This window comes from Eptatretus burgeri, chromosome 3 (genome assembly GCF_056783735.1).
Source record: "Eptatretus burgeri isolate ZD-2024b chromosome 3, Ebu_testis_v1, whole genome shotgun sequence".
Lineage (NCBI taxonomy): Eukaryota > Metazoa > Chordata > Myxini > Myxiniformes > Myxinidae > Eptatretus > Eptatretus burgeri.
In genome coordinates, this window is record NC_140963.1 from 112,193,334 (window position 1) to 112,209,164 (window position 15,831).

Sequence of the window (15,831 nt, forward strand, 5' to 3'; positions counted from 1 at the left end):
TATCAAACGATAGTTCTCTGAGCAGACCCCATTGTCCGGAAGGTAAACATGTAACCCACATGTCACGGTCCACATCATCACTTTATGTTGAATTCCCGTTTCTACCAATACAGTCTCCAAAAAATTGCTCATTTGAGGTGAGACATCTACAAACTTGTCAGAGAAAGGTATCCTGCGAGTGCCACTAAAAATCCCACCCTTTCAAACTTTAATCAACAAGAAACTACATCCAGCTCTATATAGCCGAGGGAATATCTTGACCGATTGAAGGGAATATACAGATCATTGCTCCAACATCAACCAACTCTCATTTATTTTCAAGGTTACTCTTGTAAAATGACTCTGTTATGGTGCATACTTGGGCTTCTATGTCCATCAAACATCACATTACAGCACCCTGCCCGTCAACAGTATTGTCCGTACATGTCTCTATCAATTGCTCTAGAGGAGAATGGGTCTGTATAGAGCTGTGAACCCTCAGTGTGGGTCTTAACCATGGGTCTTCCTCGTTTAAATAATCATGAAGTTTGGCCTCTGGCTTGTCCAGATCCTTTTTTGACTATTTCTCCTCATTATCGGAAGATCTACTTGTCCAGCAACGTCGTACCTCATTTTCATTCCTATCCTTGGCAAATATATACGAGTTCTCTTCGCCATAATACCTGACTGTGTCCAACAGCTTTTTATTGCCATTTGATGATATCTTCTTGACATCTTATGAATAAACCTGGATACTGGTATTCATCTGCTGTTTCGTTGGAAACTACAACTTTTGCGGGTTTAGAAACTTTTGGAGATATACCCCACTACCAAATTGCATGGTCTCGTCGCTGAAATAATTTTAGGTTGGATTATTCCATGTTCAGTCTCATACGCTACTGCTGTAGATGATCAGTGACTATCTCAGCAAATCTGATGTTCAGCGCTACCTCTCTGAATAGTCTGAAAGATTCATCAAATTCTACTATCCTGTCATACAGATCAACAAGTTTTAAAGAACAAATTACAAGGTCCTCTCCTTCCTATACACAGGAATATAATTTTTTCTGTAGGCTTGGAAGGAAAATATTATCCTTAACAAAAATGCATAAAAGAATATTGAAAATTTCATCTAGATTCCCTTTTACATAATCCCCCCTTCCTATTATTTCTTGCATGCTTTGCCTCCAAAGTGGTCAAGAATAAAAGCTGCTACATCCAATGGCTTCAGTTAATGCATTTCCACATGACTTTTAACATCAGCCTCCCACTCCCTAATAGTAGGGTCACCAACTTTTTGAGTCCTTTCTGTAAACTGATCGAATTTCCAACCGGGAAATACAATGACAAGCTTATACTCAGAGGCAGCCTGAGCATCAGCAGAATATTTAGCCCGAATTACCTCATCCTGCTGTTTTATCTGATTCCTGAGTTGTAATGTAACTGAGCTACCAGTGCAGCTATATTATGGTAAGCAGGTCAAGGAAGCAGACTGGAAGAATGAATGAGATCCAGGGCATGCTGCACATAAGTAGCAGTGCAGGGGTTGTAGGTGGATGGAGGATGGGTGAGTGGTGTGACCATTGTTTGTGGGGGATGGTGGTGGATGGTTGATGTGCATGTAGAGGTGCTTTATGCGCGGTTAGTAGGAGATGATTTTTCTTCATGCGTGGCTGGAGGTGGTTTATGTGCGGTTGGTCGGAGATTGTGCACCATAAGCATAAACATAAAAAGCTATTTTGCATCACCTCTCACAATTGTTCGCTGTTAATTGGGTCGTATATTTTCTTATCCGATGTACCAACATTGCAATATGCCATTCTTTGCATTACAACTCATAGCAGAAGTCCAAAGATGTCCCCTGAAGTTGATCAGTGATAAGTTGATCCATGACCTCGTTCTGTGCTACTGTAAAGTGATTCTTCCAATCGCCAACCTGCCCTGTGGGAAATAAGCAGAGTGGAAAAATAGCAGTAAATAGGACGTGTTTAGGAATTAATTGTCTTAAGGCATTATAGGTTTACCTGCGAAAGAACCAAACATGTACAATTATTGCTGTGATAAACTTGTTTTTCTACTTACATGCAGGTTCATGAATGAGCAGAATAACAGGAGCAAAGAGTAAACACAGCAAATGGGACAAAGGGAAAGCAGGAAGACTAAATAAACAGATGCATCACAGCACAAGGGGAGAAATTGCAAGGGAATGGTGGGAACAGGGTCTTAGTGTGTTTTCGTAAATCTAAGAAGTAGAAATCGGAAAGACCATGAGGTGTGGTGGGCAACAGATTTAATTCTCGGAGGGAGGAAGATGAGACAACAGACTCAGGAAATGGTTCCACAGGTGAGAGAAGGGAGAAGAATACCTTTTCTTAGAAACTGCTTGAAGGTAAAGCCTGCGGGTGAGGACAAATTGGAAAACTTTTCATCCATGTTTGCCTTCATAGCATTGAAGGAAAGCTGTTTCACCAAGTTCTTAATTGCCTCTGGCGAGAGATCATGTCCCAGAAAGGAGGCCAGACGGCCTGCCTCATAACCCAGGTCCTGGGAAACATGAGATTCTATAAAACTACAATTTTATTCTGCAATACATTAACTTCCCACTCAGTGGAAATCCCTCATAGACGACCAATTTCATAAACCATCCCCTTTCCCTTTGAGTTTCCAACCTTTTTCATCTCCTCATAGAACAGGAAGAAGATGTTTGGCTGTTCACGAAGAGACCACCAACCCTTCACGTGATCAAACCAGGAATTAAATCCCACTGCACACAGGAATCAAATATGTCGAGTAATTATTACTCACGGCACAAAGTAAGACATCTCAAGCACTGGCCAATAGATATAAAAAGAAAGTAAGAGTAGCCATAAGAACTTTCAGTTTTGAAAATCATCGAATTAAAATCCCTTGAAACGCTCATTATTGCGCTTAAAATAATATTTGTTTCTTTTTGTTTTTTAATCAAGTATGATAAAATAAGTTTTCAAACTGGTTTATTTCAATATAGTTAGGGAATTTTAGCAAATCGTATTGACCATCTGTGAAAAAAATTGCTTACCAAAAAATTTCTTCACCAACGTATTCATCTAGGTGTCCACTAACACCTATCAATTAGTGCAAACCCAAATCCTTGTGGAAAATTCTGGGGAGCCAATCAAAGTTCGGGTGCTCAGAGAGTCTGCGCAAAAAAAATCGGAAAAATTAACTTTTGCCAATATTGACTTGTGGGATGTCTAACTCGGGGTTTTTTGGGGTGCTGAATTGATTCCAACCATTAGATTTGAGGAAAAATGAATCCCTGGCCATAAAATATTGATATGATACATTTTTAGATATCTCAGACTGTGTTTTGCGGTAATTTGGCTCAATTGATTCAGATTGTTCAAATTGTGCTGAAACCAGCATACAACATTTTTGAAACCACTGCTATATTGTTGGTTATACTTGTGATCATGCTCGGTAGAATTGTCTGTGTTAGCTGACGTTAGCTAAGAGCTTTCAGCTATAAAATTATTGTGTACCGGACTCAATAGAAGTTGAATATATTAAATGTAGAGTGGACCTATTAATGTTAAAACACATCACTGCATGTGTGTTCTGTCTGTTTTGTGTCAAAATTTCATGTCCTGTCTGTTTTTTACAAAAAAAAAGTCTTCTTTTTTTAGGACAGTATGGACAAGGATGTGACTGAACCTGGCTTGAGGTGTTTCATCTGTGGTGGTTCCGGGATTGAAAAGCATACGCTCTCAAAAGTCTCCAATAAAGGCCACCCACGGATCTTATCACATTCTGAGCTTGTGGGCGATGCGGCGTTGATCGGGAGACTAAATGGGGACTGGAACAACGGAGAAGACAGCAAGTTGAGATACCATGTGGATTGTAAAACAGAGTTGTACAGTCGTGCGAGAAGTATATCCACTGCATCTGAAACAGCTAATCGTAAGTTTTTTTTTTATTCATCATTCAAAGGAAGTGGCATTGCAAATAAAAACGACAATAATAATCTCAAATTTGCTTTCTCAACAATAATTTTAATTTCCATAGAACAAGATGAGGAGGGCCGATGCTCAGACAGGACGAAAAAAAGCCGGATATCATCTGGGCAAAGTACCTCACCTGGCTCCAGCTCTACTTCCCAAACACCATCAGCACATCTTATCTACCGTGATGTTTGCATACTCTGTGAATGAAGGCATCAACGTTGGGACATTGGAACGAAACCCTGGTAAGTTGTGCGTTTACTGAGTCCTGCACAAGTTCAAATGTATATTTTTCAATTTTTTTTTTCTCTTCACTCTACCACTCAAAGTCAAATACCTTAATCATGCATATATGTGGCATCATCCAGGCAGAGCCCGGAAGGTGTATCGTGCGCCTGACAATCGCTACCAGGACCGACTGAAAAGGAATTTGATGGAGACAGCTGTAAAACGAGGAGATGCCTGGGGACGTGAGGTTGCCGGTCATCTGTCTGGGATCATAGACTTGGTGGCAGAAGAGGCGCTTTATCATCTTCGGTGCAGGACCCTATTCGAGCACTCGTTTACAAACACTGAGGTAATTATAATAGCAATGCAATTATGAAATTAAAATGAAAATGATAAGTTCGGCTTAATTAAAAATGATATTTTTGTCCTCAGGTCAGACGGCCTATTGATGAAGAGAGACAGTTGCTGTTTGAGAAACTGTGCTTATGGATAGATGAAGGGGTGGAGCACGGTATTACAACTCTTGCAGAGATCCACAGGAAGATGGAAGAGCTTGACCCCAGCGAGGACAAAAGTCTGGCATACAGTCCACGGTATCTGAAAATAAAGCTTCAGGAACAGTATGAGGAGTCTCTCTACTTCACATCAGATGAGAGAAGAACAGATATTGTGTGTCTGAGAGATATGACAAACGCAATCCTTCGAGACTACCGTCAGCAGATCCTCAACCCCTCGCAAACCCTGGATGCTGAACTGAAAGAGCTCACCATTTCAACTGCCATCAACCTGATCTGCGGAGACTTGGCAAGAGTCCCACTTGACCAGAAGTAGTACCCTTCGGTGGAGAGCATGACCAATACACAGAACCAGCTTGCTCTGATTCCAACAGCCTACAGAAGCTACTGAAACCAATCGTGAAATCAGATGAAAAGGTAGCAGTCTGGGGCCAGAACCTACTGAAAGCCTATCGCCCTTGATCAGGAGTGATGCCGTCTCAACTCGGACTCACGATACAACTTGACCACATGTTTGGATCCAAATGGTTGATTGACTGTTGTCATCACAAAGGATATTCTGAGTCATATGCTGAGCTCCATCGCTACAAGTATTGTTACTTGAACGTGAAAAACTTGAACTTGAACGTGTTGCTTGAACGTTAGACATCCCACAAGTCAATATTGGCAAAAGTTAATTTTCCGATATTTTCGCGCAGGCCCTCTGAGCACCCGAATTTTGATTGCCTCCCCAGAATTTTCCACAAGGATTTGGGTTTGCACTAATTGATAGGTGTTAGTAGACAGCGAGATGAATACGTTCGTGAAGAAATTTTTTGGTAAGCAATTTTTTCACAGATGGTCAATACAATTTGTTAAAATTCCCGAACTAACAGTTTCATTGCTTTCAAAGGGAGCATCTAAAAACAGCAACAACAGCAACAGTAACAACACAGACTTAAGGCCCGGTCACACCTTGACGTTTTAGCCAGCGATGGCAACGTATTAAAATGTATGTAAAACGCTGGCTTACGTTGAACTTTTGATGTTTTTTTTTTTAAAGATTCGGACGTATTCATAGCGACTTGGTCTTATGTATAACTCATTGGTAACGGACACAGAACGTTTCGTTGTGTTATGGATAACTTATACCAACGAATGCTGAACCTGTTGTCGGCCTACACAACCGATGCCCAACGATAGTCTAACTTAGGCATAGCGCGTTGCACGCATCGCCGACGATGTCGTGACGTAGCCTATTAAAAGGCTGACGCACAACGATTCTAATCATAACTGCCGTAGAAATGGAAGTGTCAACATCGCGGTCACACCTTGGCGATCTTGCCAGCGTATGCCGACCCAAGAAAAATGTGTCTAAAACGTTGGGGCACGTCAAATACGGTATGAGTAAGTTTGGTATACGTGAGTACAACGCTAAAGTACGCTATCATACGTCGTAGTAAGTAGAGTACGTCAAGAAATTTTAAACATGTTCAAAATTTTACGACGTACTCGGCGTATGACACACGTTCCGCATGCGATGGGGATAAGTTTTACACGCGATATGTGGACGCTTACACACGTCCACAAAGGCTACTTATAAGCTACTCATAAGTCGAAACACGTCGCGGTAATGTCTTTTTTACGCGAAACTTATTTCTAACTTATGTTTGACGTGCTTTGAACCAATTCTTTACGTAGTCCCAACACACATCGACGTATGTAGACGTATTCCAATGACGTCTTCCGGTCGACCAAAAAAAATAAATTAATGTGTTTCTAGCTTACAACTGCCATATAAAGACGTGTTCCCAGCGGTTTTGGGAATTGGTATATAAAAATGCTGCTCATAAAAGGGGAACCCAACAGTGTTTTTGAGTCCTTTTTGAGTCGATGTCCATGTCAGCAGTAACAGTATCAGTATCCGTATGAAATTTCAAGCATGAAAAAATTTGAGGACAACCAAAAAGTACAACGTTTAAAGCCAACGTACAACGACGTATGGCAGTGTTTTTCAAAGTGCTCTCAATGTTATCAAAACTTACCCATAACGTATTCAACGTGTGCCAACGTTTTAGAAAAAAAATTAAAAAATCGGCATAAGTTGGCTAAAACGTCAAGGTGTGACCGGGCCTTAAGAAAGAGTGGTGAACTTCTGGTGCAATGTGGAATCCTAACCTTTTCCAATCATGAAGTTTTGCAAAAATTCACTCCAGGTACCAGGATTTGGAAGCATGTTGTTGAAGGTATGGAAGTGGTAGAAGGAAACGGCCACGTCCTTTGGGTTTCGTAAAATACAAATAACCTGCATGTATGTGAGCACAATCCTTTGATAAGTTCGTGAACATGTCAGAGTTTCAAATGAAGCTTTATCAATTAATTATGTTAAACACAGTCGACTCATGTTGTCTCACTTCATGCTGAGATGAACACAAAACGAGAACACATGAACATAGAACATGTTCCCTCATGCAGTGTTCAAGTATATACTTCCACTGAAATAAAATAATGATCTTAAAGATCGTTAAAAAAATTCCGGAAGTTTAACGCCATTGAAGAAGTCTTAAACATCACCCTTATACACGGATAGAGCACACACGTCGATGCCTCCAGTCTGTGATTGATCGGTGCCCGAGACAAAACACTCATACTCTTTGGGGATTTCATTGCATCGACTGGCACAGGATGGTTATGAGACATGTGTTGGTCCCCACGGGTCTGGAACTATGCACCGAGGATCCGCCTGATGAAGGATATAATTAAATAAGACCGTTAATTATCTTCAAAAGGAGTGTTTTAATTAACCCAAACACCCAATTTTCACTCATGCACTTCCCTGGAGTTTTCTTAGTTTGCATGAAAATTTTTAGGCTGCGAAGTTTCATGGTTTTGGAGTTATGGAGGAGACACAGAAACACACACACTTATTAGTATAGATGGTCAGTTGGTGTTTTGTAAGGATGGGGAGACATTGCACCACCTTGTTTCATCTCCCATGTGAGTGAAAAAAAACAAACTCTACCATTGCTCACCCTTCTCTACCCACAGCTTTCCCTATTGGTTCACGAAAAAATATTTTCACGAAAAAAGAAGTGACCACTATATTCGTTATTGGTGTGTGTCTGTCTGTTTGTCTGTTGGGTCATCGATCGAGTCGAAAAAAAAAATTTGGGGGGGGGGGGGGAGATTTGTTCTACCCTTATTATCAGTATTTAAAATGGTGATTTCAGTTAATACAATGGCGATTTCGATGAAACTTGGTTGGTAGGTTCATACCATAACCTAGTTGTGTGCAAATGAGAACCGTTGCTATGGACACCACCGTTACCGAGCAACGGGACTTTGAAATTTTTGAAAAATCATAAAAAATTTATTTTTTCGAAAATCAAAAATCGGGCTACGAGCGACTGTGGGCAGTACATTCAGCCATATTGTCAAAAATTTCCAGCCGGATCCTATGAAAACTGTCAGAGAAGACAGACTTTGAATGAACCCTGGTCGAAAACAATCTAAAAAACGAAGTTCGTTATATCTCAGAGACTATGAGTCAGATATACATGAAACTGGTATGGTAGGTTCATGGTATGTCCTAGTTATGTGTGATAAATAACCGTTGCTATGGATCCCTCCGTTGCCGAACAACGGCCAACTACCCATGTCCGCCTTCTGGCTGTGTCTGTCTGTCTGTCCCGAGCATAGCTCCGTGGGTTTTGAACCGATCCTGATAAAATTTTGGTGGGAGGTTTATATCATGATCTGCTTGTGTTTTCCTGAGAATGGGCGTGGTGCACCCATTATGGGTGGAGCCATGCCCAAAAAACGTGTTTTTAGGGGGTAGCCAATTTCAATTTGCATCTTCTCTGACGGGTTTGTCGAATCTGACAGGGGTTTCGGTATTTGGTTAGCCCAATGGCACCTGAATAGCCCCACGGAGCTCGATTTTTCATTTTCGTCCCAAGGTCAAGGTCACAAGGTCACGAACTTAGAAAATTGAGAATTTTGACATAAAAATCCATCTTCTCCGAGGGGTTTGTCGAATCTGGCAGGGGTTTCGGTATTTGGTTAGCCCAATGGCACCTGCATAGTCCCATGGAGCTCGATTTTTCATTTTTGTCCCAAGGTCAAGGTCACAAGGTCACGAACTTAGAAAATTGCGAATTTTGACATAAAAATCAGATGACCGCCCAAACTTTGAGAGATAGGATGACAATATTTTTTATGCATAATCTTGAGGTCCTTCCCCACCTGAAGTCTTGAAACCATTTTGCTCTATCTCGAACACCTTGCCCGTGGCGCCCCCTTCAAGTTTGTTTTTACGCTGATTTCATCAAAGTATGGATAATCCGAGGAGTGCGAAATGCCATATAGCCTATATGACGGTATATTGTTCCTGGAATGTTCCAGAGGAAGTTTTGCACCAAAGGTCATAATCCTTGACCTTTGACCTTTAAAGTTCACAAAGGTCAAATTTTCAAAGTTGTGAGAATCGAACCGGGTTTTCGACCTTCTTCGACGAACTAACTCCAATAAGCTGTAGCACGTATCCTATTTCCTTATTTTAATGTCCACAACATTGTTTTGTGACCTTTAAAGGTTATGCAAAGGTCAAATTTTGAAAGTTGTTGAACGAAACTGGGTTTTCGACATTTTGCAGCTAATATCCTGTCACTCGTACCACATCATGTTGATCATTTTTATAACTTGGTCAAAAATTATCACATTGTCTCATCCTTGACTTCTGAAACAATCTACATCGTCAAATACCGCTCGTGAACCATTGCCGTCTCCAGACTTGTGAATATTAATGTTGCTCATCTATTTCTACCTTGTTCACATGCTCTCCTCTTCCCAGTTGTTGGATTAACGACTTGTTGTCCAACTTTGTTGTCCAACTCATAAATTTGCCTTGATGTTGAGTGAAAAACTAAGGACATCAAAATATATAAACATCAGAAATTACATGATGATTTTGGTCTTTTATATTCTTTATGAAGAGATAAAAGACCAAAGCAAAGTAATGTTGAGGAAGTGCTAAAATTATAGATGTTCGAGTGAAATAAACTTGTGCAGAAAGCCAATACTCTCAAGGCATTTTCTTTCACCACCATTACTCTCAGCCTCTTCTGGATATTCTGGAAAACATCCCAAACTCCAGTCTTACTGCACACCTCCACTCTTTTGTTCCTCTTTTTCCCATTGGTGGAACTGCCTTCTAGAAACTTTTCAATCGTACTCTTCCCTCCAGCGTTAAACCACTGTCTCATGTCACCCAACCCGTCTTATCCACACCATGAAATTTATTTGTACCCCCATTAACCCTACCTTACCCAATTCTCTTAACTAGCAGAGTACCCACCCTGGGTAATCTTGTTCCAAGCATGCAACATGTTGTTCTGACGTGTACTTTTATTTGGGCAGTGTATAGGCAAACACCGGTCCGTGAATTATAGTAAGGAAAAGGGAGGAAAGGGGGAAGTAATTGTGAATTTATCATTCCATCTTTATTTACTTTAAATGCAGGCATGATAGGCCGAATGGCCTTCTCATGTGCCAAAGGATTTGGGGTTGTGAGGGGGATTGAGTACTTGGGGTTTGGGCAGTTTAGGACTGAAAGAAGAAAATGGGAGAGGATGACAGAGTTGGGTTGGAGGAGGGGGCAGACAGGGAGGGGACAGAGAGTTGGAATCGAAGGTTTTGAAGATTTTGAGGGGGGAGGGGGAGTTGAGGATTTGAAGAAAGGGGGAGGGGAGCAAAGAGTTTGGGTGTGGTGGTAGGATGGGCAGAGAGAGGACAGAGTTTGGAGGGGTTTGAGGACTTGGTATTGTGTTTGTGTGTGTGGGTGTGGGGGGGGGGTTGTGAACCTAAAGTTACATTTTACATTATGCAGAATTTACATGGGTCCCAGATAGTCCTGTTGGGTCTTTTGTGTCTTCTCATGATTTTTGGTCCTCTGGATCTTTTGGATGTTCAGGATCCATTGGGTATTTTAGGTTTTTGGGATCTTCTGGGTGTTTTGTATCCTCGGGGTGTTTCGGATCTTTTTAATGTATTTTGGAGTCTTCGGTGTATTTTAGGATCTTCTGGATCTTCAGGGTCTTTTTGGACTTTTTGGTCTTTAAGGGTCTTGAAGGATCTTTTAGGCTTTTAAGGATCTTTTGGGTCTTCTAGATCTTTGGGATCTTTTGGGTCTTTGGGTCTTCAGAGTCCTTGAGGACTTCTGGGTCCTTTGAGGGGGGGAGGGTCTTTTGGGTCCTCTGGGTACTTTAGGTCAAATATTCCAGGTTACAATAGTGGGTGTCATCAGGTCAGTTGTCCAACCAATGGGTGACGAGCAGATCTACATGACATACATACATACATACATACTTGTTACTTGCAAAATCGAAGTTTTTCAAGTGTATTGGTCAGTCAATTTTGATATTGTCTTTTTGCCTGTCTGTCAATTGCCTACAGGTCACAAATTTAACCAGATCTTCACAAAACTTCACCGCATGGTACAGTTTTTCATAAGAAGGAAGCCTTGTTTTTGCGGTCAAAGGTCAAAAGGTCAGCAGAGGCCAAAGGTCAACAAATTTTTAAGAATACATAAAATCTCAATTTTCATCTGATTGATGAGAAATTTGAAGAGCATTTATATTCCAGGTCACTGGAATAAACCAGACAATTATTTTTGAGGACAACATAGACAAAAAGGTCAACATAGGCCAAAGGTCAACAACTTAGGTGAGATTTCTAAAATCCTCAATTTTCATCCGATTGACTTGAAATTTGAAGAGGAGTTGCATATTTGGTCATTGAATTCAACCACCAATTATTTTTGAGGTCAAATTTGTTTTATGGATTTTGCAAGTGTCATGCTCTGGAAGACGTCATCTTCTTGTTTATTTATTTGTATTATTTATGCTTCAAAAACTACTGAACCAAATCCAACCAAATTTTGCATGTTGCTGAAGAGTACCCCCACCCCCCAGTATGGTTTGTACCTGGATAGAATATCTAGCGGAGGGGGTTCAAGATGGGGGAAGACCACAATTTTCTCCATGTAAATGTGTATCATCCCCAGTGGTAGCCAATATTACAAATCATCCTCTTGTTATATAATGAAAAACATTACAGTGATGTTGAAATCTCTTGAGACTAATTCAAAATGGTTCACTATGTTTATTTTAAAAGGAGGTTAAAACGAAAGACCAACACGGAGACTCGCTGGGAAACAAAAAGTGATTTCTGCTCGTGCTACACACAGATATAAGCAGCAACAATGCTTAAGAAGGTGATGTTTGCTATATCAATTTCAATAGTAATTCAAAGGTCGGATATATTTGCTGAAAACGATGTGTTATTTATTTAAACAGCACATATGCAGAAACTTATGTAACTAATCATTCTGAGTTTATTCTCATTAATCGTTCTGACTGATGAAAAACCGACTTAAAAAAAAAAATTAACAATATGCATTATGGTGATGATGAAATCTGAGTGAGAACAATTCGAAATTTTCAAAATGTTTTAATGTCAACATCGGCTGACTTTCTAAAATTGTCAATTTTCATCTGATTGACTTGAAATTTGAACAGGGTTTTCATGTCAGCTCACTGAATTCAACCACCAATTATTTTTCAGGTCAGATTCAGCCAAGAGATAAACATAGGCCAAATATCTGAAATCCTCAATTTTCATCCAATTGACTTGAAATTTGAACAGGGTTTTCATAAAAATGATCATGTGTCACGTGGTCTGGCAGCCATATTGGATCTAAGAGAAAATCTTTGAAAATCGTCGTAGGAGAAACCACTCAACCGATCAATACAAAATTTAATGAATTGATCAACTACCCATGGGAAATATGGTTTAATAAAGATGACGTCATCAGTCACGTGGTCTGGCAGCCATATTGGATCAAAGAAAAAATACCTGAAAAAACACAAAAGAGTTGGCTCACACCAAGTCCTTCTCAAGACTGCGGGGTATGTATTCCAGAAACACCATCTAGTTTCAGAAAACTGTATTGATTATATCTATGTTGCATACAGTAGTTCTTTGACTTGGCTATGACATGTTGCAAACCTGAAAGCTTCCTTTTACTCAGGTTCTCATGATGTTATTTGTGTCTTACCTTGCATTTATTTTCCAGAATGGATTTGGAAATGTGGGAGATTGGTGCATGGATGTTGATAACCCTTGGTGAAGGCAGATTGTTGATCTTTTCCACAGCTGCAGGATACATAGATAATGTGAAAGTAAAACTCATCCTAACGAGCTACTCTCACAGCAGTAACTTCACTTGTGGAATATCTCATCGATTAAGGAATGTTTTGGAAGCATATTAAGTACAGGACATTTCAGTGTTATACAAGAAGACTACAAGTCACTCGGGGTTTGAAATATAGAGGTGTCATTTTATCAGTCACATCTTCTAGGTCATTGTGTGGGAATGTTTTTCAAAAATTATGATTTCATTTTTTTTAACACAGCAGTGGAGGAACTCTTGTACACAATAAGCAAGAGGATAGATTAACAGTTCTGGGTCTGAGCATGTTAGATGTTGGCTTATTTGTGCCTCCTTTCAGTTCAGTATATAAGAGGTAAAGAGGAGTATGGACCCATTGAAAAATTATCACAGGAGAAATGGTGGACAATGAGGGTAAGACAGCAGGGTTTTGGGGTTTTTTTGCTTCTACATTGACATAGGAACAGTCAGGGTAACTTCCAAGAGTGGAGGGTATGATACCTAGCTTGGGGGTGAGCCAGGGCTTTTAGAAGAGATACAAGTCGGAGGAGAGGAAATGAGAAAATGTAAAGAAAAATTATGTGATGAAAAAGCTCCAGGGCTGGATAATATGCATCCAAGAGTATTGAGGGAGGTGGCAGAGTGGATAAGTGTGGTGTTTGCAGATATCTTAAACAGCTCATTGGAGTCAGGACAGGTACCAGAGGGTTGAAGCAGAAAATGTAACACCACTATTTCAGAAAGGTTCCAGAGAAGAATTGGAGAACTATACTTGTCAGGTCAGTCAGGTTTCTTGACTGCCACTGGTAACATGTAACCCAGTGCTACCTGCCACATGGTCAGGTTGTCGGCAACTAAACCAACACCCCTCACTGGCTTGCCAGTGGGGAGGATGACTGTGTCACCCTGCCAGGATGAAAAACAATACCTGCCAAAGGGTGGATGATCTCCTTTCGGGAGCCAACAGCCATCCAGTAAAGAGATGGTGTCTCCGAAAAAACACCCATCTGGTTAGACCGGTTTTTGGTAGTAGATTGTAAACAGCAACCGCCCTGGGTGGTACGACTGTTCTGACTTAGGAGCGTTAAAGTGGTGCCCGGAACCATCTTACACTCCCCGTGTCAGGATTGCTGGTCTTACTTTCTGTCTCACTCAAACTATAGCTACTGGGCTAGCTTTAATCTCTCTTTTCTGCAAACAAACATCATATACTTTTCATCATACATTTTTCTGACTCATTTTCCCTCCTCACTTTATTTTCTCTTTTCTTACTTCTCTTTGCAGTTCTTTTATTTAAGGCTTGGCCTCAATGAGGACTGTTTATTCTGTGCCTGAAGCCTTCAACATTATTTTAAAAAAAATATACAACTGTTAGCTTGACTTCAGTTGCTGGGAAGGGGTTAGATGCATTAACTAGAATGGCACTCAGTAAAGCCCAAAATCGAATCACTTCTTCCTTGTCACACACTAAACCTGTCCACCAAATGTCGTTTGAATCCAACCAAAATATTTTGAGATATCATGCCATACATCGTTTTGGCCCTATCTCTTAGTGGTGAAGAATCAATTAAAGGATTCTAATATCTGGATCCGGATCCGGATCCGGATCTTCACCAAAATCCAAATTGGGATCGTTACATTAAAAAATATGAACTTGCACTCCTCCTCTTGGGCTTTTCGACAAATTGGATTAAAAAGCAATCTTGGACGAGAGATAGGATATCCTCATCCATTCTGCCCTTACCCTATTCCTGGACCAAATATATCCCTGGCAGATGAAAATCCCCTATAATCAGTACTCCTTCCCTAATCATCAAGCCCTTTGAAATTATTCACATATCCCTCTTTCCTGCTCTTCCCTCCACCACGAGCCCTATAAAATAATCATTCAATTATCTTATTATTCTTGCAAACTCTAGCCTTTATTCACACAGAATCCTCTCCATTTATTCCCTCCTTAAGGTCATGCTTTTCTCACAATGAAGTACTGACTTTCACCCAGATTTCCACACCTCTTCCCTTTTTTGCTTTCCTATCACACCTCTCAACCCTGTAGCCTTGAACTCTGTCCTCCAGTTGGTCCCTCATTAAACCTTGTCTCACAAACAGCAACTATGCCGTACCCCTCACCATCCAACTAGCTCATCTTTCCATTCAAGCTTGGAGCATTTGTATACAATGCCTTCAATCTTTCCCCTCCATTAACCATCCTCTGCAGCCCCAACCCTCCAACCACATCTAAGTCTCCAGTCCAAAAAGGTCCCAAATTATTTCTCAAAAACTGCTGCAAATCTTGCCACCCCCTTCTATTGAACATCTTGCCACCTGTTTACATACATTCCCTATGACCATGCAGAGATCCCAACATATTCACAAATCAAAACCCCTCTCCACCCTCCCTCCTACTCCTCCCTGCCCTCAACCAATGGTTGACATAGGTTGCTCTACTAAAGAAATCTGCATTGACTCCCACCCTTTGTAGAATCCCTGAGAAAATCACCTCACACCCCAAATTTTCTTGTATAGTTTCCTGGGGGGTTGTATGGAGGAGGGGGGTTGAGGAGTTGTGGTGGGGTGGGCAGTAGGGAAGGGTTTGAAAGATTGAAAAGGTTGAGGGGATTGGTGGCTTAGGGTTGGGAGGGGGGGTAAAGACTTGGGGTTGGTCAGCGGAGGTTGATGATTTGGGGTTTCTGACTGGGAGGGGAAAGTTGAGAACTTTGTCACATTTTACATTGTACAGTTGTTCTATATTATGACCAAACACAATATAGTGATACTAATTTACACATGTGCACCATTACTCGTATTATTTTTCGCTATATCAGAATTAGAGCAGAATTTGGTAAAGAGAGTGGAGGGAGAGGGAAAGAAAAAATAAAAAAAACCAATGTCACCCGCAGGGTGACCCGTATCTTGCCAA

General features: G+C 40.7%; 1 protein-coding gene and 1 pseudogene across 3 annotated transcripts in view; one reads left to right on the forward strand and one right to left on the reverse strand.

Moving 5' to 3' along the window:
• The window catches only part of LOC147030743 (sulfotransferase 1C2A-like), a 37,050-nt gene that overhangs the window by 331 nt on the left and 20,888 nt on the right, over positions 1–15,831 (reverse strand). For both annotated transcript variants that reach the window (XM_085875107.1, XM_085875108.1), the window contains exons 4-8: positions 12,798–12,895; positions 6,860–6,986; positions 2,649–2,743; positions 2,346–2,523; positions 1–1,920 (exon numbers count right to left, since the gene is read on the reverse strand). The exon at positions 1–1,920 is cut by the window's left edge and continues 331 nt beyond it. In XM_085875107.1, coding sequence (XP_085731233.1) covers positions 1,808–1,920; positions 2,346–2,523; positions 2,649–2,743; positions 6,860–6,986; positions 12,798–12,895 — 611 coding nt within the window. In that variant the 3' untranslated portion in view covers positions 1–1,807. The remainder of the gene's footprint in view (positions 1,921–2,345; positions 2,524–2,648; positions 2,744–6,859; positions 6,987–12,797; positions 12,896–15,831) is intronic.
• Positions 3,649–6,029, forward strand: LOC147030744 (uncharacterized; annotated as a pseudogene). The gene is made up of 4 exons (XR_015056496.1): positions 3,649–3,918; positions 4,024–4,204; positions 4,328–4,536; positions 4,620–6,029. The product of XR_015056496.1 is annotated as an uncharacterized LOC147030744 (transcript).